This window comes from Salvelinus alpinus, chromosome 26 (assembly GCF_045679555.1).
Source record: "Salvelinus alpinus chromosome 26, SLU_Salpinus.1, whole genome shotgun sequence".
NCBI lineage: Eukaryota > Metazoa > Chordata > Actinopteri > Salmoniformes > Salmonidae > Salvelinus > Salvelinus alpinus.
This window is the reverse complement of record NC_092111.1, coordinates 45,104,439-45,129,966: the sequence shown is the minus strand read 5'-3', so window position 1 is coordinate 45,129,966 and position 25,528 is coordinate 45,104,439. Positions and strand designations below refer to the sequence as shown.

The 25,528-nt window shown below is 46.0% G+C and overlaps 1 protein-coding gene across 1 annotated transcript in view; it reads right to left on the bottom strand.

Annotated features, from left to right (window-relative positions):
- necab1 (N-terminal EF-hand calcium binding protein 1) overlaps window positions 1-25,528 on the bottom strand; it is a 106,898-nt gene that overhangs the window by 29,436 nt on the left and 51,934 nt on the right. The window contains exons 5-6 of the mRNA XM_071369063.1: window positions 22,168-22,265; window positions 21,285-21,421 (exon numbers count right to left, since the gene is read on the bottom strand). Coding sequence (XP_071225164.1) covers window positions 21,285-21,421; window positions 22,168-22,265 — 235 coding nt within the window. The remainder of the gene's footprint in view (window positions 1-21,284; window positions 21,422-22,167; window positions 22,266-25,528) is intronic.

Genomic DNA, 25,528 nt, shown 5'->3' with positions numbered 1-25,528 from the left:
AAACATCCCCTAACTAGCCTCAAACCCAGCCAGCAGTAAAAACATCCCCTAACTAGCCTCAAACCCAGCCAGCAGTAAAAACATCCTCTAACTAGCCTCGAACCCAGCCAGCAGTAAAAACATCCTCTAACTAGCCTTAAATAAACCCAGCCAGCAGTAAAAACATCCTCTAACTAGCCTCAAACCCAGCCAGCAGTAAAAACATCCCCTAACTAGCCTCAAACCCAGCCAGCAGTAAAAACATCCTCTAACTAGCCTCGAACCCAGCCAGCAGTAAAAACATCCTCTAACTAGCCTCAAACCCAGCCAGCAGTAAAAACATCCTCTAACTAGCCTTAAAAACCCAGCCAGCAGTAAAAACATCCTCTAACTAGCCTCAAACCCAGCGAGCAGTAAATACATCCTCTAACTAGCCTCAAACCCAGCCAGCAGTAAAACCATCCTCTAACTAGCCTCAAACCCAGCCAGCTGTAAAAACATCCTCTAACTAGCCTCAAACCCAGCCAGCAGTAAAAACATCCTCTAACTAGCCGTAAACCCAGCCAGCAGTAAAAACCATCCTCTAACTAGCCTCAAACCCAGCCAGCAGTAAAAACATCCCCTAACTAGCCTCAAACCCAGCCAGCAGTAAAAACATCCTCTAACTAGCCGTAAACCCAGCCAGCAGTAAAAACCATCCTCTAACTAGCCTCAAACCCAGCCAGCAGTAAAAACATCCCCTAACTAGCCTCAAACCCAGCCAGCAGTAAAAACATCCTCTAACTAGCCTCAAACCCAGCCAGCAGTAAAAACCATCCTCTAACTAGCCTCAAACCCAGCCAGCAGTAAACACATCCTCTAACTAGCCTCAAACCCAGCCAGCAGTAAAAACCATCCTCTAACTAGCCTCAAACCCAGCCAGCAGCAAACACATCCTCTGACTAGCCTCAAACCCAGCCAGCAGTAAAAACATCCCCTAACTAGCCTCAAACCCAGCCAGCAGTAAAAACATCCTCTAACTAGCCTCAAACCCAGCCAGCAGTAAAAACATCCCCTAACTAGCCTCAAACCCAGCCAGCAGTAAAAACATCCCCTAACTAGCCTCAAACCCAGCCAGCAGTAAAAACATCCTCTAACTAGCCTCGAACCCAGCCAGCAGTAAAAACATCCTCTAACTAGCCTTAAATAAACCCAGCCAGCAGTAAAAACATCCTCTAACTAGCCTCAAACCCAGCCAGCAGTAAAAACATCCTCTAACTAGCCTCAAACCCAGCCAGCAGTAAAACCATCCTCTAACTAGCCTCAAACCCAGCCAGCTGTAAAAACATCCTCTAACTAGCCTCAAACCCAGCCAGCAGTAAAAACATCCTCTAACTAGCCGTAAACCCAGCCAGCAGTAAAAACCATCCTCTAACTAGCCTCAAACCCAGCCAGCAGTAAAAACATCCCCTAACTAGCCTCAAACCCAGCCAGCAGTAAAAACATCCTCTAACTAGCCGTAAACCCAGCCAGCAGTAAAAACCATCCTCTAACTAGCCTCAAACCCAGCCAGCAGTAAAAACATCCCCTAACTAGCCTCAAACCCAGCCAGCAGTAAAAACATCCTCTAACTAGCCTCAAACCCAGCCAGCAGTAAAAACCATCCTCTAACTAGCCTCAAACCCAGCCAGCAGTAAACACATCCTCTAACTAGCCTCAAACCCAGCCAGCAGTAAAAACCATCCTCTAACTAGCCTCAAACCCAGCCAGCAGCAAACACATCCTCTGACTAGCCTCAAACCCAGCCAGCAGTAAAAACATCCCCTAACTAGCCTCAAACCCAGCCAGCAGTAAAAACATCCTCTAACTAGCCTCAAACCCAGCCAGCAGTAAAAACATCCCCTAACTAGCCTCAAACCCAGCCAGCAGTAAAAACATCCCCTAACTAGCCTCAAACCCAGCCAGCAGTAAAAACATCCTCTAACTAGCCTCGAACCCAGCCAGCAGTAAAAACATCCTCTAACTAGCCTTAAATAAACCCAGCCAGCAGTAAAAACATCCTCTAACTAGCCTCAAACCCAGCCAGCAGTAAAAACATCCTCTAACTAGCCTCAAACCCAGCCAGCAGTAAAACCATCCTCTAACTAGCCTCAAACCCAGCCAGCTGTAAAAACATCCTCTAACTAGCCTCAAACCCAGCCAGCAGTAAAAACATCCTCTAACTAGCCGTAAACCCAGCCAGCAGTAAAAACCATCCTCTAACTAGCCTCAAACCCAGCCAGCAGTAAAAACATCCCCTAACTAGCCTCAAACCCAGCCAGCAGTAAAAACATCCTCTAACTAGCCTCAAACCCAGCCAGCAGTAAAAACCATCCTCTAACTAGCCTCAAACCCAGCCAGCAGTAAACACATCCTCTAACTAGCCTCAAACCCAGCCAGCAGTAAAAACCATCCTCTAACTAGCCTCAAACCCAGCCAGCAGCAAAAACATCCTCTGACTAGCCTCAAACCCAACCAGCAGTAAAAACATCCCCTAACTAGCCTCAAACCCAGCCAGCAGTAAAAACATCCTCTAACTAGCCTCAAACCCAGCCAGCAGTAAAAACATCCCCTAACTAGCCTCAAACCCAGCCAGCAGTAAAAACATCCTCTAACTAGCCTCAAACCCAGCCAGCAGTAAAAACATCCCCTAACTAGCCTCAAACCCAGCCAGCAGTAAAAACATCCCCTAACTAGCCTCAAACCCAGCCAGCAGTAAAAACATCCTCTAACTAGCCTTAAATAAACCCAGCCAGCAGTAAAAACATCCTCTAACTAGCCTCAAACCCAGCCAGCAGTAAAAACATCCCCTAACTAGCCTCAAACCCAGCCAGCAGTAAAAACATCCCCTAACTAGCCTCAAACCCAGCCAGCAGTAAAAACATCCTCTAACTAGCCTCAAACCCAGCCAGCAGTAAAAACATCCCCTAACTAGCCTCAAACCCAGCCAGCAGTAAAAACATCCTCTAACTAGCCTCAAACCCAGCCAGCAGTAAAAACATCCCCTAACTAGCCTCAAACCCAGCCAGCAGTAAAAACATCCCCTAACTAGCCTCAAACCCAGCCAGCAGTAAAAACATCCCCTAACTAGCCTCAAACCCAGCCAGCAGTAAAAACATCCCCTAACTAGCCTCAAACCCAGCCAGCAGTAAAAACATCCCCTAACTAGCCTCAAACCCAGCCAGCAGTAAAAACATCCCCTAACTAGCCTCAAACCCAGCCAGCAGTAAAAACATCCCCTAACTAGCCTCAAACCCAGCCAGCAGTAAAAACATCAGTTTGCCAAAAGGCACTTAAAGACCATGAGCAACAAGATTTTTTGTTCTGATGAAACCAAGATTGAACTCTTTGGCCTGAATGCCAAGCGTCACGTCTAGAGGAAACCTGGCACCATCCCTACGGTGAAGCATGGTGGTGGCAGCATCATGCTGTGGGGATGTTTTTCAGTGGCAGGGACTGGGAGACTAGTTAGGATCGAGGGAAAGATGAACGGAGCAAAGTACAGACAGACAACACAGGAGTGGCTTCGGGACAAGTGTCTGAATGTCCTTGAGTGGCCCAGCCAGAGCCCGAGACTTGAACCCAATCGAACATCTCTGGAGAGACCTGAAAATAGCTGTGCAGCGACACTTCCCATCCAACCTGACAGACCTTGAGAGGACCTGCAGAGAAGAATGGGAGAAACTCCCCAAATGCAGGTGTGCCAAGCTTGTAGCGTCATACCCAAGAAGACTCGAGACTGTAATTGCTGCCAAAGGTGCTTCAACAAAGTACTGAGTAAAGGGTTTGAATACCTTTGTGAATGCGACATTTCCATGTTGTTCTTTATACATAATTTTGCAACAATTTATTTTATTTTTGATTATGGGGTATTGTGTGTAGATTGATGAGGGGAAACAATCCATTTAATCCATTTTACAACAAGGCTGTAACGTAACAAAATGGGGAAAAAGTCAAGGGGTCTGAATACTTTCTGAATGCACTGTATTCTGTACCAGCTACAGGCACAGGTTTTCACAGTGTAAACCAAACCTGGGAACCCATTCTACACCGAATGGAATCTTCATACATCAATGTTTAGCTAAACATGTCTGTTTTCTCTAGGTGTACTGTAATATTAAATGTAAATTGAAGCCCTGAGGGAAATAGTGAAGGACTTGGCTGGTATTTCTGTGGCTATATGGGTCCATGGGAAAAAGCTCACTAGTTGTTTAATGAACAGATTTGGCTTGAAGCTAAGAGCTGAGGAGGAACATGAATTATCCGCCTGGATTTTCTGGAGTTGAATTTTAAGCGGCAAAAGCATTACAGAAACAATAGCATTTATAGCTTTTCCATAGAGGTATTTAATGTATACCGTATTCCAGAGTCTGACTGTGAGGTGCGATATGATCCCGAAAACCAAATGTAAAGGCTCAACAACTTCCAACTTCACTTCAAATCCATGATGACATTAAATGTTGATGTTAAACATGAATTGATCGAGCTGGCAGCCTCTGAAGCGTGTCAAATAGCAGGATATGACGATCTAACCTCTAAACATTAGTCGTGTGTCTATGTAATTATTAGCCTGAATGAGATGAACCCAACGTAGACAGATGTAACAGAAACACCTGAAACTAGATCCTCTACATACATGACTAGAAGAAGAAAACTGAGGGGGAGGTTCTCTTCTGTTCAACCAATCCATTAAATGTGTAGAAGGAGTTAACATGGAGTGTTAACGTCCAAAAGAGGAAGTCGAGTCACATGCTCTCTTACAGCTCTCTTTTCATTGCCCCTGAAACATCCGTTTGTTGGAGACTCGGCGGAGTCCAGAATGAGATGGAACCAGCCTCTCTCCATGGCAGGATGTGGAGAATCCATGATGGACGCTGTGAGAGAAGTACTGCCACTGTGGCACTCTCAGACCCAGGTTAAAATTGTATTTGTTTTCTATGCAATACTTTTTCTGCGCTTGGTTGAGCTTGCCTGGCACAGTGAAACCACTAGAAAAATATTGCCCATCTGACTCTTAATGTAGGCTTAATCAAAAGCTTAACGTATTTAAAAAACTAAATGAATACTATACTGAACAAAAAATATAAACGCAACATGCAACAATTTCAAAGACTTTACTGTTACAGTTCGTATAAGAAAATCAGTCAATTGAAATCAATTCATAATCTGTAAGGAGACGAGAAGCAAATACAGGTAGTGAACATTTAGGCAGCAGTAGTTAGAGCAGTGGTTAGAGCGTTGGGCCAGAAACTGAAAGGTTGCTGGATCGAATCCCTGAGCTGACCAGGTAAAAATCTGTCGTTCTGCCCCTGAACAACGCAGTTAACCCACTGTTTCCTGGGCTGTCATTGTAAATAAGAATTTGTTCTTAATTGACTTGCCTAGTGAAATAAAAATGTATGAAAAACAGACAAGAAACAAACAAGGACAGTGTCTGGACAGGGGAAAACGTAACGACATCAATGCTGACATGGGGAACAAACTGAGGAGCAGACAGATATAGAGGGGCAATCAAGAATGTGAAGGAGTCCAATGAGTGCTGATGCGTGTAATGATGGTGACAGGTGAAGGGCAGCCTGGTGCCCTTGAGCGCCAGAGAGGGGAAGCGGGAGCAGGCGTGACACTAATCTATGGATTTCATACGACTGGGAATACACTGAATGATGGCAGCATCGCAACTAGCTCTTAAAAAACTCTGCAGTATTTTGTTTGTTTATGTACTATTTCTTTTTTTTACGTTATTAGCTCAGAAATTGTTTTGCGTCATTACATATAGCCGGGAAGAACTATTGGATATTAGAGCGGTGTTAACTCACCAGAACTTCCAGCATTACGACCAGGATTACGAATTCCCTCGAGCAGATCCTTTGTTTTAACTTATTCCAGAGGCCGACCCAAAACAACGCCGGCGCAAGAGAGGTACTCGAGGCGGTCTTCTGGTCCGACTTAGGAAGCGTGCACACCACCCACTGCTCCCGAGTATTTTACTCGCTATTGTCCAATCTCTGGAAAATAAAAGTTGATAAGCTCAAGGCAAGAGCTGCTTTTCAGAGAGACACAAGGGATTGTAACATACTCTGCTTCACGGAAACGTGGCTATATATACTCGGACTCTCTAAAGCCATTTGGGTTCTCAGTGCATCGCGCCGACCGGAACAAACATCTCTCCGGGAAGCAGAAGGGTGGAGGTGTATGTTTTATGATTCATGACTTATAACATACAGGAACTCAAGTCCTTCTGTTCACCTAGAATATCTCACAATCAAATGCCGACCGTACTATCCCCCGAGAGAATTTTCATCAATAATAGCCACAGCGGTCTATATCCCCCCCCAAAACGGATACACTATGGCCCTCAAAGAACTTCACTGGACTTTATGCAAACTGGAAAACACATATCATTAGGCTAGATTTATTGTAGCTGGGGATTTTAACAAAGCAAATTTTAGGAAATTCCGTAATTCTATCAACATATTGATTGTTGTACTCGCGCTGCTAAAACTCTCGACCATTGTTGTACTACCTTCCAGAATGCGTATAAGGCCCTCCACCGCCCTCCATTCAGCAAATCGGACCACGATTCATTTACATTTACATTTAAGTCATTTAGCAGACGCTCTTATCCAGAGCGACTTACAAATTGGTGCATTCACCTTATGATATCCAGTGGAACAACCACTTTACAATAGTGCATCTAACTCTTTTAAGGGGGGGGAGGGGGGGTTAGAAGGATTACTTTATCCTATCCTAGGTATTCCTTAAAGAGGTGGGGTTTCAGGTGTCTCCGGAAGGTGGTGATTGACTCCGCTGACCTGGCGTCGTGAGGGAGTTTGTTCCACCATTGGGGTGCCAGAGCAGCGAACAGTTTTGACTGGGCTGAGCGGGAACTGTACTTCCTCAGAGGTAGGGAGGCGAGCAGGCCAGAGGTGGATGAACGCAGTGCCCTTGTTTGGGTGTAGGGCCTGATCAGAGCCTGAAGGTACGGAGGTGCCGTTCCCCTCACAGCTCCGTAGGCAAGCACCATGGTCTTGTAGCGGATGCGAGCTTCAACTGGAAGCCAGTGGAGAGAGCGGAGGAGCGGGGTGACATGAGAGAACTTGGGAAGGTTGAACACCAGAAGGGCTGCGGCGTTCTGGATGAGTTGTAGGGGTTTAATGGCACAGGCAGGGAGCCCAGCCAACAGCGAGTTGCAGTAATCCAGATGGGAGATGACAAGTGCCTGGATTAGGACCTGCGCCGCTTCCTGTGTGAGGCAGGGTCGTACTCTGCGAATGTTGTAGAGCATGAACCTACAGGAACGGGTCACCGCCTTGATGTTGGTTGAGAACGACAGGGTGTTGTCCAGGATCACGCCAAGGTTCTTAGCAGGATTCCATCTTGCTCCTCCTCTCCAATAGGCAGAAACTCAAACAGGAAGCCCCCGTGGTGAGAACTAATTCAATGCTGGTCTGACCAAACGGAATCCACGCTTCAAAATTGTTTGGATCACGCGGACTGGGATATGTTCAGAGTAGCTTCAGAAAATAATATCAACACATATACCGATTTGGTGAATGAGTTTATCAGGAAGTGCATAGGAGATGTTGACTCTGTGTGACACAATCTCCCTAGTTAAAAGAAATTCATGTTAGCAGGCAATATTAACTAAATATGCAGGTTTAAAAATATATACTTGTGTATTGATTTTCAGAAAGGCATTGATGTTTATGGTTGGGTACATTGGTGCAACGACAGTGCTTTTTTCAAAAATGTGCTTGTTAAATCATCACCCGTTTGGCGAAGTAGGCTGTGATTCAATGAGAAATTAACAGGCACCGCATCGATTATTTGCAACACAGGACAAGCTTGATAAACTAGTAATATCATCAACCATGTGTAGTTAACTAGTGATTATGTTAAGATTGATTGTTTTTTATAAGATAAGTTTAATGCTAGCTAGCACCTACCTTGGCTCCTTGCTGCACTCGCATAACAGGTAGTCAGCCTGCCACGCAGTCTCCTCGTGGAGTGTAATGTAATCGGCCATAATCGGTGTCCAAAAAATGCCGATAACCGATTGTTATGAAAACTTGAAATCGACCCTAATTAATCGTCCATTCCGATTAATCGGTCGACCTCTACTCCACACTATTCTACGGTATCTTAATGTTTACATATATTGCATCACCCATCTCATATGTATAAACTATATTCTATACTGTGTCACTGTATCTTAGTCCAATGCCGCTCTGACATATATGTATACAGTGGGGCAAAAAAGTATTTAGTCATCCACCAATTGTGCAAGTTCTCCCACTTAAAAAGATGAGAGAGGCCTGTAATTTTCATCATAGGTACACTTCAACTATGACAGACAAAATGAGAAAGAAAATCCAGAAAATCACATTGTAGGATTTTTAATGAATTTATTTGCAAATTATGGTGGAAAATAAGTATTTGGTCACCTACAAACAAGCAAGATTTCTGGCTCTCACAGACCTGTAAATTATTCTTTAAGAGGCTCCTCTGTCCTCCACTCGTTACCTGTATTAATGGCACCTGTTTGAACTTGTTATCAGTATAAAAGACACCTGTCCACAACCTCAAACAGTCACACTCCAAACTCCACTATGGCCAAGACCAAAGAGCTGTCAAAGGACACCAGAAACAAAATTGTAGACCTGCACCAGGCTGGGAAGACTGAATCTGCAATAGGTAAGCAGCTTGGTTTGAAGAAATCAACTGTGGGAGCAATTATTAGGAAATGGAAGACATACAAGACCACTGATAATCTCCCTCGATCTGGGGCTCCACGCAAGATCTCACCCCGTGGGGTCAAACATGCTCAATGGGTGACATTTCTGGTGAGTATGCAGGCCATGGAAGAACTGGGACATGACATTTTCAACTTCCAGGATTTATGTACAGATCCTTGTGACATGGAGCCGTACATTATCATGCTGAAACATGAGGTGATGGCGGCAGAAGAATGGAACGACAATGGGCATCAGGATCTCATCTGGCAGCTTATGGCAGAGAATTGAACATTAAATTCTCTGGCAACAGCTCTGGTGGACATTCCTGCAGTCAGCATGCCAATTGCACGCTCCCTCAAAACTTGAGACGTCTGTGGCATTCTGTTGTGTGACAAAACTTCACATTTTAGAGTGGCCTTTGATTGTCCCCAGCACAAGGTGCACCTGTGTAATGATCATGCTGTTTAATTCGCTTCTTGATATGCCACACCTGTCAGGTGGATGGATTATCTTGGCAAAGGAGAAATGCTCACTAACAGGGATGGAAACAAACATTTGATAGAAATAAGCTTTTTGTGCGTATGGAACATTTCTGGGATCTTTTATTTCATTAGCATTAGCATTTCTGTTTTTTGTTCAGTGTATTTGAACCCATCCAGGTCTGTGGAAGGCTGCATCTCTCAGTACCAGTGACACAGGGGCTAGGTAGCCGTGGGCTGGCGTCACTTAAAATTATCCTCAGACGACAGTTAGGTTAGGCACGATACGATGCACTGATTTCGCCCCACGGTTGTTTGTGTGACGCTGCTGCATAAACTATGGCCATCATCATGTGATATACAGTATGTATACTAAACAGCATTTAAATATGTGGATGAAAAGTGAATATATGTGAATATGTGACCGACCGGCTCAAATCGGTCTAATGTAGCAACATTTGAAATGTTTTTATTTTTTATTTTTACATTGGATAAAAGTAGAGACTCAGAGCTACTAAATTGTATATCATACACTACAGTTGAGGAACATTGGGAAAGTAATTCTGCTTTGAAAGTTGATAAACTTGTAACCTCACTTTTTAGAAAATGGCCTTTGATTGTTTTGGTACTACTACTGGAGAGCTCTTCTTTGTCTACCCCCATTCAGCATCATTCAAACCCTGTTAAGCTTTAGCCCCACCCATCTCTTTAAAACATCTTAGGGCTAGGGGTCCCACTAGCGGGACAACTTCCGGTGAAACTGGAGGGCGCACAATTCAAATAAATAATCATACATATTATGGATTTTAAACATGTACTGTATGTACATATAAGTGTCTTATATCGGCTGAAAGCTTAAATTATTCTAATATAAATTCTTGTTAATCTAACTCCACTGTCTGATTTACAGTAGCTGTTTCTGCGAAAAAATGCTATGCAATTGTTTGAGGACGGCGCCCCACATCAAAATATTTTTCCACCGGCACAGCTTTCATACATTCACAAATAACGATTAAATATTCACTTACTTTTTGAAAATCTTTTGTCATCCAAAGGGTCCCAGCTATAAAATGTAGCGTTGTTTTGTTAGATAAAATCCTTCTTTATATCCCAAAAAGTCTGTTTAGTTGGCACCATCGATTTGAGTAATCCACTCGTTCAACTTGCAGAGAAAGGAATCCAAAATCTAACCCTAAACTTTGTTTCAACAAGTCAAAAAACTTTTCTATTTACTCCTCAGATGCTCTGAAATCGGTGTAGATGGCCAGACAGAATTTACAAACACACCCGAAATATTTACTTGCATAGTAGAGTCTTTTGTTAAGACATGTAGCTAGCTAGCTATGTAAACAATGAACCATAATCTCAACTCATGACATAACTGCCCTGCATGAATCTGCAGGTAGCTAACCAACCAGGTTCAATGTTAGCTAGCTAACATTAGGCTATAGCTAGCCAAGCAAATGGCTCTGAGATACGAATAATAAGATCATACACGTAACGTTAGCTAGCGAGCCAGCCAGCTAACGTTATCTAGATAGCTAAGAATACCCTTAAACTTGAAATTAAACCACTTTCTGTCAAAATTCGAAATGTGTAATATCTGAAAAATAGCTAGCTAGAATATCTTACCCATATACATCATTCATGTAATGTAATGTAATCCAGACTGGTGTTTTCTCCATCTCCTTAGCTATCATTCTCAAATTCCACTGAAGTGGAGAGCAGCACTCATGGAGTTTTACTACACAATACAATGTTTTTAAAATCAGCGTTAGACAGGATTACCAAGACATACTGACCAGCTCAAATAGACAGAAGCGTGCTATATGGCAGACCAATCCAAACTCGTCTCTCGGGCATGTCCAGCCCACTCATTATCTCAGCCTATCATGGTAGCAGGAAGATTGCTGCCTTTTTCTGGCTAAACCAACTGGAATCGTTATTTAACAATTTTATTCGTATTTAAAAAAATATATATTTAACCTTTATTTAACAAGTACATTAAGAACACATTCTAATTCACAATGACCTCCTACACCGGCCAAACCCGGATGATGCTGGGCCAATTGTGCACCGCCCTATGTGACTCCCAATCACGGCTGGTTGTGATACAGCCTGGATTCAAACCAGGGCTGTACCCGGTCTTTGAACTACTCAACTCTGGGCGCAGGTACAGGGCACCCCTCGGCAGGAAAAACAGAACTAGACAATAATTTGAACCAGGTGTGATATTTCTACTAAATAGCTTGATGTTCCTATCCACCCAGTAAGGCCAGCAGGCTAATGTTCCTATCCACCCAGTAAGGCCAGCAGGCTAATGTTCCTATCCACCCAGTAAGACCAGCAGGCTAATGTTCCTATCCACCAAGTAAGACCAGCAGGCTAATGTTCCTATCCACCCAGTAAGACCAGCAGGCTAATGTTCCTATAGACTCAGTAAGGCCAGCAGGCTAATGTTCCTATCCACCCAGTAAGGCCAGCAGGCTAATGTTCCTATCCACTCAGTAAGGCCAGCAGGATAATGTTCCTATTCACCAAGTAAGACCAGCAGGCTAATGTTCCTATAGACTCAGTAAGACCAGCAGGCTAATGTTCCTATCCACTCAGTAAGGCCAGCTGGCTAATGTTCCTATAGACCCAGTAAGACCAGCAGGCTAATGTTCCTATAGACTCAGTAAGACCAGCAGGCTAATGTTCCTATAGACTCAGTAAGGGCAGCAGGCTAATGTTCCTATAGACTCAGTAAGGGCAGCAAGCTAATGTTCCTATCCACCCAGTAAGGCCAGCAGGCTAATGTTCCTATCCACCCAGTAAGACCAGCAGGCTAATGTTCCTATCCACCCAGTAAGACCAGCAGGCTAATGTTCCTATCCACACAGTAAGACCAGCAGGCTAATGTTCCTATCCACCCAGTAAGACCAGCAGGCTAATGTTCCTATCCACCCAGTAAGGCCAGCAGGCTAATGTTCCTATCCACTCAGTAAGGCCAGCAGGCTAATGTTCCTATCCACCCAGTAAGACCAGCAGGCTAATGTTCCTATCCACCCAGTAAGGCCAGCAGGCTAATGTTCCTATCCACCCAGTAAGACCAGCAGGCTAATGTTCCTATCCACTCAGTAAGGCCAACAGGCTAATGTTCCTATCCACCCAGTAAGATCAGCAGGCTAATGTTCCTATCCACCCAGTAAGACCAGCAGGCTAATGTTCCTATCCACCCAGTAAGATCAGCAGGCTAATGTTCCTATAGACTCAGTAAGACCCGCAGGCTAATGTTCCTATCCACCCAGTAAGACCAGCAGGCTAATGTTCCTATCCACCCAGTAAGACCAGCAGGCTAATGTTCCTATCCACCCAGTAAGACCAGCAGGCTAATGTTCCTATCCACCCAGTAAGACCAGCAGGCTAATGTTCCTATCCACCCAGTAAGACCAGCAGGCTAATGTTCCTATCCACTCAGTAAGGCCAGCAGGCTAATGTTCCTATCCACCCAGTAAGACCCGCAGGCTAATGTTCCTATAGACTCAGTAAGACCAGCAGGCTAATGTTCCTATCCACCCAGTAAGACCAGCAGGCTAATGTTACTATCCACCCAGTAAGACCAGCAGGCTAATGTTCCTATCCACCCAGTAAGACCCGCAGGCTAATGTTCCTATCCACCCAGTAAGACCAGCAGGCTAATGTTCCTATCCACCCAGTAAGACCAGCAGGCTAATGTTCCTATAGACTCAGTAAGACCAGCAGGCTTGTCTCTTATTATTGTAACTGTTATGAAAGTTGTATTGTCAATTTGTTTTGTATTTAAACGCAACTTTAAACTTGTACATGACCCTGAAACAAAATGTCCCCATGGGGACAATAAAGTCAGTAAAATAAAGTAAAGTAGGGAGTCTGTAGTGACGCCTCTAGCACTGAGATGCAGTGCCCTAGACCGCTGTGATACAGCCTGGAATCTAACCAGGGTCTGTAGTGATGCCTCTAGCACTGAGATGCAGTGCCTTAGACCGCTGTGATACAGCCTGGAATCTAACCAGGGTATGTAGTGATGCCTCTAGCACTGAGATGCAGTGCCTTAGACCGCTGTGATACAGCCTGGAATCTAACCAGGGTATGTAGTGATGCCTCTAACACTGAGATGCAGTGCCTTAGACCGCTGTGATATAGCCTGGAATGGAACCAGGGTCTGTAGTGACGCCTCTAGCACTGAGATGCAGTGCCTTAGACCGCTGTGATACAGCCTGGAATCTAACCAGGGTATGTAGTGATGCCTCTAGCACTGAGATGCAGTGCCTTAGACCGCAGTGATACAGCCTGGAATGGAACCAGGGTCTGTAGTGACGCCTCTAACACTGAGATGCAGTGCCTTAGACCGCTGTGATATAGCCTGGAATGGAACCAGGGTCTGTAGTGACGCCTCTAGCACTGAGATGCAGTGCCTTAGACCGCTGTGATACAGCCTGGAATGGAACCAGGGACTGTAGTGACGCCTCTAGCACTGAGATGCAGTGCCTTAGACCGCTGTGATACAGCCTGGAATGGAACCAGGGACTGTAGTGACGCCTCTAGCACTGAGATGCAGTGCCTTAGACCGCTGTGATACAGCCTGGAATGGAACCAGGGACTGTAGTGACGCCTCTAGCACTGAGATGCAGTGCCTTAGACCGCTGTGATACAGCCTGGAATGGAACCAGGGACTGTAGTGACGCCTCTAACACTGAGATGCAGTGCCTTAGACCGCTGTGATACAGCCTGGAATCTAACCAGGGTCTGTAGTGACGCCTCTAGCACTGAGATGCAGTGCCTTAGACCGCTGTGATACAGCCTGGAATCTAACCAGGGTCTGTAGTGACGCCTCTAGCACTGAGATGCAGTGCCTTAGACCGCTGTGATACAGCCTAGAATCTAACCAGGGTCTGTAGTGATGCCTCTAACACTGAGATGCAGTGCCTTAGACCGCTGTGATACAGCCTGGAATCTAACCAGGGTCTGTAGTGACTCCTTTAGCACTGAGATGCAGTGCCTTAGACCGCTGTGATACAGCCTGGAATCTAACCAGGGTCTGTAATGACACCTCTAACACTGAGATGCAGTGCCTTAGACCGCTGTGATACAGCCTGGAATCTAACCAGGGTCTGTAGTGACGCCTCTAGCACTGAGATGCAGTGCCTTAGACCGCTGTGATACAGCCTGGAATCTAACCAGGGTCTGTAGTGACGCCTCTAGCACTGAGATGCAGTGCCTTAGACCACTGTGATACAGCCTGGAATCTAACCAGGGTCTGTAGTGACGCCTCTAGCACTGAGATGCAGTGCCTTAGACCACTGTGATACAGCCTGGAATCTAACCAGGGTCTGTAGTGACGCCTCTAGCACTGAGATGCAGTGCCTTAGACCGCTGTGATACAGCCTAGAATCTAACCAGGGTCTGTAGTGACGCCTCTAGCACTGAGATGCAGTGCCTTAGACCACTGTGATACAGCCTGGAATCTAACCAGGGTCTGTAGTGACGCCTCTAGCACTGAGATGCAGTGCCTTAGACCACTGTGATACAGCCTGGAATCTAACCAGGGTCTGTAGTGACGCCTCTAGCACTGAGATGCAGTGCCTTAGACCACTGTGATACAGCCTGGAATCTAACCAGGGTCTGTAGTGACGCCTCTAACACTGAGATGCAGTGCCTTAGACCACTGTGATACAGCCTGGAATCTAACCAGGGTCTGTAGTGACGCCTCTAGCACTGAGATGCAGTGCCTTAGACCGCTGTGATACAGCCTGGAATCTAACCAGGGTCTGCAGTGCCCCTCGGGAGCCAAGATGTTTGTTATTAAGCCACATGAAAGTGAAATGTTCCAGAAGGAATTTCTGTCAAAAAACGCATTGAGACATTTAAACGGCTCTCCTGTGAAGTAGTGACCCATCTATCCTCAAAGCCCGTGCTGCTAGGTGACCTAAACTGTGACATGCTTGTAGGCCATTCTACAATCTAAGCTTGATGCCCTCAATCTCACACAAATTATCAATGAACCTACCAGGTACCACCCCAAATCCGTAAACACCTCATAGATATCATCCTAACCAACTTGCCCTCCAAATACACCTCTGCTGTTTTCAACCAAGATCTCAGCGATCACTGCCTCATTGCCTGCATCCGTAATGGGTCTGAGGTCTAACAACCACCCCTCATCACTGTCAAACGCTCCCTAAAACACTTCAGCGAGCAGGCCTTTCTAATCGACCTGGCCGGGGTATCCTGGAATGATATTGACCTCATCCCGTCAGTAGAGGATGCCTGGTTATTCTTTAAAAGTGCCTTCCTCACCATCTTAAATAAGCATGCCCCATTCAAAAAATGTAGAACTAGGAATAGATATAGTCCTTGGTTCACTCAAGACCTGTCTGCCCTCGACCAGCACAAAAACATCCTGTGGCGTTCTGCATTAGCATCAAATAGCCCCCGCGATATGCAACTTTTCAGGGAAGTTAGGAACCAATATACACAGGTAGTTAGGAAAGCGAAGGCTAGCTTTTTCAAGCAAAAATGTGCAACCTGTAGTACAAACTCCAAAAAGTTCCGGTACACTGTAAAGTCCATGGAGAATAAGAGCACCTCCTCCCAGCTGCCCACTGCACTGAGGCTAGGAAACTCTGTTACCACCGATAAATCCGCTATAATTGAGAATTTCAATAAGCATTTTTCTACGGCTGGCCATGCTTTCCACCTGGCTACCCCTACCCCGGTCAACAGCACTGCACCCCCCATAGCAACTCGCCCAAACCTCCCCCACTTCTCCTTCACCCAAATCCAGATAGCTGATGTTCTGAAAGAGCTGCAAAAACTGGACTCGTACAAATCAGCTGGGCTAGACAATCTGGACCCTCTCTTTCTAAAATGACCTGCTGAAATTGTTTCAACCCCTATTACCAGCCTGTTCAACCTCTCTTTGGTATCGTCTGAGATTCCCTTAGATTGGAAAGCTGCCGCGGTCATCCCCCTCTTCAAAGGGGGGGACACTCTAGACCCAAACTGCTATAGACCTATATCTATCCTGCCCTGCCTTTCTAAGGTCTTCGAAAGCCAAGTTAACAAACAGATCACCGACCATTTCGAATCCCACCGTACCTTCTCCGCTATGCAATCTGGTTTCAGAGCTGGTCATGGGTGCACCTCAGCCACGCTCAAGGTCCTAAACGACATCATAACCGCCATCGATAAGAGACATTACTGTGCAGCCGTATTCATCGACCTGGCCAAGGCTTTCGACTCTGTCAATCACCGCATTCTTATTGGCAGACTCAACAGCCTTGGTTTCTCAAATGATTGCCTCGCCTGGTTCACCAACTACTTCTCAGATAGAGTTCAGTGTGTCAAATTGGAGGGCCTGTTGTCCGGACCTCTGGCAGTCTCTGTGGGGGTGCTACAGGGTTCAATCCTCGGTCCGACTCGCTTCTCTGTATACATCAATGATGTCACTCTTGCTGCTGGTGAGTCTCTGATCCACCTCTACGCAGACGACACCATTCTGTATACCTCTGGCCCCTCTTTGGACACTGTGTTAACTAGCCTCCAGACGAGCTTCAATGCCATACAACTCTCCTTCTGTGGCCTCCAATTGCTCTTAAATGCAAATAAAACTAAATGCATGCTCTTAAAACGCACCCGCCCGCCCGACTAGCATCACTACTCTGGACGGTTCTGACTTAGAATATGTGGACAACTACAAATACCTAGGTGTCTGGTTAGACTGTAAACTCTCCTTCCAAACTCACATTAAGCATCTCCAATCCAAATCGGCTTTCTATTTCACAACAAATCAAATCAAGTTTATTTTATATAGCCCTTCGTACATCAGCTAATATCTCGAAGTGCTGTACAGAAACCCAGCCTAAAACCCCACACAGCAAGCAATGCAGGTGTAGAAGCACAACAAAGCATTGGTCACTCATGCTGCCAAACATACCCAAGTAAAACTGACTATCCTACCGATCCTCGACTTTGGCGATGTCATTATAGCCTCCAACACTCTACTCAACAAATTGGATGCAGTCTACCACAGTGCCATCCGTTTTGTCACCAAAGCCCCATATACTACCCACCACTGCGACCTGTACGCTCTCGTTGTCTGGCCCTCGCTTCATACTCGTCGCCAAACCCACTGGCTCCAGGTCATCTACAAGTCTCTGCTAGGTAAAGCCCCGCCTTATCTCAGCTCACTGGTCACCATAGCAGCACCCACCGTAGCACGAGCTCCAGCAGGTATATTTCACTGGTCAACCCCAAAGCCAATTCTTCCTTCGGCTGCCTCTCCTTCCAGTTCTCTGCTGCCAATGACTGGAACGAACTGCAAAAGTCAATGAAGCTGGAGACTCATATCTCCCTCACTAGCTTTAAGTACCAGCTGTCAGAGCAGCTCACAGATCACTGCACCTGTACATAGCCCATCTGTAAACAGCCCATCCAACTACCTGATCCCCATACTGTATTTATTTATTTATCTTGCTCCTTTGCACCCCAGTATCTCTACTTGCACGTTCATCTTCTGCACATCTACCATTCCAGTGTTTAATTGCTAAATTGTAATTACTTCGCCACCATGGCCTATTTATTGCCTTACCTCCCTTATCCTACCTCATTTGCACATGCTGTATATAGACTTTTCTACTGTATTATTGATTGTATGTTTGTTTATTCCATGTGTAACTCTGTGTTGTTGTATGTGTCGAACTGCTTTGCTTTATCTTGGCCAGGTCGCAGTTGTAAATGAGAACTTGTTCTCAACTAGCCTACCTGGTTAAATGAAGGTGAAAAAAATCAATAAATTAAAGAATACGCCTAGTTCCCTGAAACGAGTCACATACATGTGAGAATATATGTTACTAAATGGACATTTCCTGACTGCTGATGAGGTAGTCTTCTCTTCTCTTCCCAAACTACCAGAGTGTATATATATAGAGTATATATAACCAGAGGTTTCCAGTCTGAATGGGAGAGTTCCATAGAGGTCACCTCCCCCAATGTGGTCACCTGAGTGGTCTGCATCCTTTCATCCTGCAGCCAGACACACACACACACACACACACACACGCACACGCACACGCACACGCACACGCACACACGCGTAAACACACACACGCACACACACACACACGTAAACACACACACACACACACACACACGTAAACACACACACGCACACGCACACGCACACACGCACACACACACGTAAACACGCACACGCACACGCACACACACACACACACACACACGTTCACACGTATGCACGTACGCACTCACATACGTAAACACACACACACAGCTCCACAGTGAACCTGACGAGAGACATCAGACAGAATAGAAAATGGGCCTTAGACACATCAGAGATTGAGACAGAGTTCATCTACCTGCTGAGCTGATGCTTTGCTACTAAATTCTCTATTGGAGCAAATTGGGATTCCAGCTACAGAATTTCTCCAAACAAGGGACTAGAGAAATGTTGTTATATCTGGAGTGGTGTTTAAAGATGGCTGCTGGACTGGGATTCAGGGACTGGGACTCAGGGACTGGGACTCAGGGACTGGGACTCAGGGACTGGGACTCAGGGACTGAGACTCAGGGACTGGGACTCAGGGACTGAGACTCTGGGACTGGGACTCTGGGACTGGGACTCAGGGACTGAGACTCTGGGACTGGGACTCAGGGACTGGGACTCAGGGACTGAGACTCAGGGACTGAGACTCAGGGACTGGGACTCAGGGACTGGGACTCAGGGACTGAGACTCAGGGACTGGGACTCAGGGACTGGGACTCAGGGACTGAGACTCATCTTCTGCACATCTACCATTCCAGTGTTTAATTGCTAAATTGTAATTACTTCGCCACCATGGCCTATTTATTGCCTTACCTCCCTTATCCTACCTCATTTGCACATGCTGTATATAGACTTTTCTACTGTATTATTGATTGTATGTTTGTTTATTCCATGTGTAACTCTGTGTTGTTGTATGTGTCGAACTGCTTTGCTTTATCTTGGCCAGGTCGCAGTTGTAAATGAGAACTTGTTCTCAACTAGCCTACCTGGTCAACTAGCCTACCTTGCTACTAAATTCTCTATTGGAGCAAATTGGGATTCCAGCTACAGAATTTCTCCAAACAAGGGACTAGAGAAATGTTGTTATATCTGGAGTGGTGTTTAAAGATGGCTGCTGGACTGGGATTCAGGGACTGGGACTCAGGGACTGGGACTCAGGGACTGGGACTCAGGGACTGAGACTCAGGGACTGGGACTCAGGGACTGAGACTCTGGGACTGGGACTCTGGGACTGGGACTCAGGGACTGAGACTCTGGGACTGGGATTCAGGGACTGGGACTCAGGGACTGGGACTCAGGGTCCGTGATTGGGACAGGAGGTGAGAGGAGGAGGGGGGAGGAGGAAGGGAGATGAGGAGGGGAGAAGAGGAAAGGAGAGTAGAGGAGAGGAAAGGAGAAGAGAGAAGAGGAGGAGAAAAGAGGAGAGGAGGGGAGGAGAAAGGAGGAGAAAGGATGAGAGGAGAGGATGGGACGAGGGGAGAGGAGGAGGGGAGAGAAGGAGAGGAGGAGAGCACAGGAGACAAGGAGGGGAGAGGAGGAGAGGAGAGGAGAGGAGAGGAGAGGAGAGGAGAGGAGAGGAGAGGAGAGGAGAGGAGAGGAGAATTCTGTTCCATTCTCGCACAGTTCTGAAGCATGACATGCCATCACCCAGGTGCTGGAACAAAAACCAGAGATGTGGCTGCCTGGGTTCTCCATGTTCTATAAGTAGCCGCTGCTTCCCAGGGCACGGACAGAGCTGACCTCCGATCTACATTCAACCAACATTCAGACCAGATCTGGTGAGTCACACTGTTACTAATGACCCTAGAGGCATGCTACACAGAGCCAGCTAATCAGACTGCTAAGACACACATTACCCAACATAGGGTAGGTAATATATACTGTAACACATTATGCTTCTATCCAAAGCAATTTACAGTCATGCATGAATACAGGCACCATGCTCTACCAGCTGAACCACACAAGAACACACACAAAACAACACACAAAACACAACACAACACACAAAACACAACACAACACACACAACACACAAAACACAACACAGTACACAAAACACACAAAACACAACACACACAACACACACAAAACACAACACACACAAACACACACTCATTGCGTAGACACAGACATAAAGCAGAAGTCCCCTCAGAGGTTTGTCTGGATGAAGAGCACTCATCACTCATCACATACTGACTGACTGACTGACTGACTGACTGAAGATAAGAAAATAGGGGAGAGGAGAAGAGAAGAGAAGAGAGGAGAAGAGAGGAGAAGAGAGGAGAAGAGAGGAGAAGAGAGGAGGAGAGAGGAGAAGAGAAGAGAGGAGAAGAGAGGAGAAGAGAGGAGAGGAGAGGAGAAGAGAAGAGAGGAGAGGAGGAGAAGAGAAGAGAGGAGAAGAGAGGAGAAGAGGAGCGAGAGGAGAGAGAGGAGAGGAGAAGAGAAGAGAGGAGAGGAGAAGAGAGGAGAAGAGAAGAGAAGAGAGGAGAGGAGAGGAGAGGAGAGGAGAGGAGAGGAGAGGAGAGGAGAAGAGAAGAGAAGAGAGGAGAGGAGAGGAGAGGAGAGGAGAGGAGAGGAGAGGAGAGGAGAGAAGGGGAGAGAAGAGGAGAGGAGAGGAGGGGAGGGGAGAGGAGAGGAGAGGAGAGGAGAGGAGAGGGAGAGGAGAAGAGAGGAGAGGAGAGGAGTGGGGAGGAGAGGAGAGGAGAGGAGAGGAGAGGAGAGGAGAGGAGAGGAGAGGAGAGGAGAGGAGAGGAGAGGAGAGGAGAAGAGAGGAGAAGAGAGGAGAGGAGAGGAGTGGGGAGGAGAGGAGAGGAGAGGAGAGGAGAGGAGAGGAGAGGAGAGGAGAAGAGAAGAGAAGAGAAGAGAAGAGAGGAGAAGAGAGGAGAAGAGAAGAGAAGAGAAGAGAAGAGAAGAGAAGAGAAGAGAAGAGAAGAGAAGAGAAGAGAAGAGAAGAGAAGAGAAGAGAGGAGAGGAGAAGAGAAGACTTGCCTCTCCTGACGGGTTTGCTCGGCCGTGGTCTCCATGGCACATTCCAGGGAGCTCTGCAGCGAGTGGAGCTGATTGGTTGTCTCTTTCAACAGGAAGCGTGTCACAAACTGCTCCAGGTGTGTGGCTTCCTGGTAGTCCTGGAGGAGAGAGGTACCAACCCTTAGAACCCCTAGACCCTACTGGGCTTCCTGGTAGTCCCCCCCTCCTCAATATACCAGTCTGTCGCCCATCAATACACCTGTCTGTCCCTCCCCTCAATATACCAGTCTGTCTCCCATCAATACACCTGTCTGTCCCTCCCCTCAATATACCAGTCTGTCGCCCATCAATACACCTGTCTGTCCCTCCCCTCAATATACCAGTCTGTCTCCCATCAATACACCTGTCTGTCCCTCCCCTCAATATACCAGTCTGTCTCCCATCAATACACCTGTCTGTCCCTCCCCTCAACACACCTGTCTGTCCCTCCCCTCAATATACCTGTCTGTCCCTCCCCTCAATATACCTGTCTGTTCCTCCCCTCAATATACCAGTCTGTTCCTCCCCTCAATATACCTGTCTGTCCCTCCCCTCAATACACCTGTCTGTCCCTCCCCTCAATATACCTGTCTGTCTCCCCTCAATATACCTGTCTGTCCCTCCCCTTAATACACCTGTATGTCCTCCCTCAAAACACCTGTCTGTCCCTCCCCTCAATACACCTGTCTGTCCCTCCCCTCAAAACACATGTCTGTCCCTCCCCTAAATACACCTGTCTGTTGCCCACATTTCCCATCGAGGACCCCTTTGGGAACATCCTCTGGGTCAGACAGGTGTTTGTCTGTTGCCCATAACTACTGCTCAGGATGTAAAGGTGTCCAGTAGAGTCCTAGAGTTGACGTACCTTCTTGGTCTTGCCCATTGCCTTCAGTATTGTCATGTTGAGGTCCTCCAGGGCTGCCAGGACCTTCTCATATTCACCAAGGTGCTGGGAGAAGTACTCTTAAAACACAGACAGACAGACAGACAGACAGACAGACAGACAGACAGACAGACAGACAGACAGACAGACAGACAGACAGACAGACAGACAGACAGACAGACAGACAGACAAACAGACAAACAGACAAACAGACAAACAGACAAACAGACAGACAGACAGAGAGACAGGGAAAATACACCATTTAGCAGACGCTTATATATATATGTATAGTGTGTATGTATAGTGTGTATGTATAGTGTGTATGTATAGTGTGTATGTATAGTGTGTATGAATCCTGACATTTGAAGCGCCATGGTCACATGGTCATATAGCCACACAGGACTATTTATTTCTAGGAATTAAAAAGTTTGACAAGGACCTCATGTGTTTAGTGGGCTTGTGGGTGTCTAGATTTACACACGGGCGCTGCTGCCAGATCCTGAGCTCACTAGACACCCAGGCGCTGCTGCCAGATCCTGAGCTCACTAGACACCCAGGCGCTGCTGCCAGATCCTGAGCTCACTAGACACCCAGGCGCTGCTGCCAGATCCTGAGCTCACTAGACACCCAGGCGCTGCTGCCAGATCCTGAGCTCACTAGACACCCAGGCGCTGCTGCCAGATCCTGAGCTCACTAGACACCCAGGCGCTGCTGCCAGATCCTGAGCTCACTTGACACCCAGGCGCGACGCTGCTGCCAGATCCTGAGCTCACTTGCATGAATTGTTTGTTTGTTTATAGTTATATCGCTCAATTTTGTTTTGTTTTGTCTAAATCCAAATACGTCGCAAGTTTGAAAGTGGATTGTTCATGTCTTGCTTGACTTTAGTGCAGCTTTTGACATTATCGATCATAGTCTGCTGCTGGAAAAACGTATGTGTTTTTGCCTTTACACCCGTTACTATAACGTGGATGAAGAGTTAAGAGTTACTTGTCTAACAGAACACAGAGGGTGTTCTTTAATGGAAGCCTCTCAAATATTATCCAGGTAGAATCAGGAATTCCCCAGGGCAGCTGTTTAGGCCCCTTGCTTTTTTCAATCTTTACTAACGACATGCCACTGACTTTGAGTAAAGCCAGAGTGTCTATGTTTGCGGATGACTCAACACTATACACGTCAGTTACTACAGCGACTGAAATGACTGCAACACTTAACAAAGAGCTGCAGTTAGTTTCAGAATGGGTGGAAAATAATAAGTTAGCCCTAAATATTTCTAAAACTAAAAGCATTGTATTTCGAACAAATCACTCACTAAACCCTAAACCTCAACTAAATCTTGTAAAATATAATGTGGAAATTGAGCAAGTTGAGATGACTAAACTGCTTGGAGTAACCCTGGATTGTAAACTGTCATGGTCAAAACATATTGATGCAGTAGTATCTAAGATGGGGAGAAGTCTGTCCATTATAAAGTGATGTTCTGCCTTCTTAACAACACTATCAACAAGGCAGGTCCTACAGGCACTAGTTTTGTCACACCTGGACTACTGTTCAGTCGTGTGGTCAGGTGCCACAAAAAAGGACTTAGGAAAATTGCAATTGGCTCAGAACAGGGCAGCACGCTGACCCTTGGATGTGAACAGAGATCTAATATTAATAATATGCATGTCAATCTCTCCTGGCTCAAAATGGAGGAGAGATTGACTTCATCACTACTTGTTATTTGTGAGAGGTATTGACATGTTGAACGCACCGAGCTGTCTGTCTAAACTACTGGCACACAGCTCGGACACCCATGCATACCCCACAAGACATGCCACAAGAGGTCTCTTCACAGTCCCCAAGTCCAGAACAGACTATGGGAGGTGCACAGTACTACATAGAGCCATGACTACATGGAACTCTATTCCACATCAGGTAACTGATGCAGCAGTAGAATCAGATTTAGCCCTCCGTGGGCTCTTGTGTGTCATTTACCAAGTGCACTCTGTCAGCCTCTGTCAGCTCGACTCTGGCTGCCGTCAGATTTAAAAAACAGATTATAATACACCTTATGGAACAACGGGGACTGTGAAGCAACAGAAACATTGGCACAGACACATGCATATACACACACACACACACACACACACACACACACACACACACACACACACACACACACACACACACACACACACACACACACACACACACACACACACACACACACACACACACACACACACACACACACACACACACACACACACACACACACACACACACACACACGATAACATACGCTCTATACATACACATGGATTTAGTATTGTAGATATGTGGTAGTGGTGGAGTAGGGGCCTGAGGGCACACAGTGTGTTGTGAAATCTGTGAATGTATTGTAATGTTTTTAAAATTGTATAAACTGCCTTAATTTTGCTGGACCCCAGGAAGAGTAGATACTGCCTTGACAGGAACTAATGGGGATCCATAATAAACCCCAGGAAGAGTAGCTGCTGCCTTGGCAGGAACTAATGGGGATCCATAATAAACCCCAGGAAGAGTAGCTGCTGTCTCGGCAGGAACTAATGGGGATCCATAATAAACCCCAGGAAGAGTAGCTGCTGCCTTGGCAGGAACTAATGGGGATCCATAATAAATACAAATACAAATGTGTGACGACCTTAATCCTAATCGCTGTAATATGCTGAAAACTTTACAATTACTACCGGAGGTTGTATGGATTCAGTAAGTAAAGCCCACACTCTCCAAAACAGCATTGCCTTGCCTGATCAAATCAAATCAGGTTTTATTGGTCACATGTTTAGCAGATGTTATTGCGGGTGTAGCGAAATGATTGTTTTTCTAGCTCCAACAGTGCAGTAATATCTAACAATTTCACAACAATACACACAATACACACAAATCTAAAGTAAAGAAATGGAATTAAGGATATATGAATATTAGGACGAGCAGCATAGACTAAAATACAGTAGAACAGAATACAGTAGAACAGAATACAGTAGAACAGAATACAGTATAACAGAATACAGTAGAACAGAATACAGTAGAACAGAATACAGTAGAACAGAATACAGTAGAATAGAATACAGTAGAACAGAATACAGTAGAACAGAATACAGTAGAACAGAATACAAAAGTCAAAAAGGGAAACTAAGAAGAAGCGAGGCTCAAGAGGCAGTGCCAGGAACTACAGAGGCGGGAAGTCGTCACCTGCTCCCGGGGATCTGCCTGTCAACAGTACGGTCGCTAAATAATAAACTGGAGGAGGTAGCAACAAGGGCTGAAGAGGACTCAAGGAGACCTGCTTTACAGAGACCTGGCTCAGCGAGGATAATAT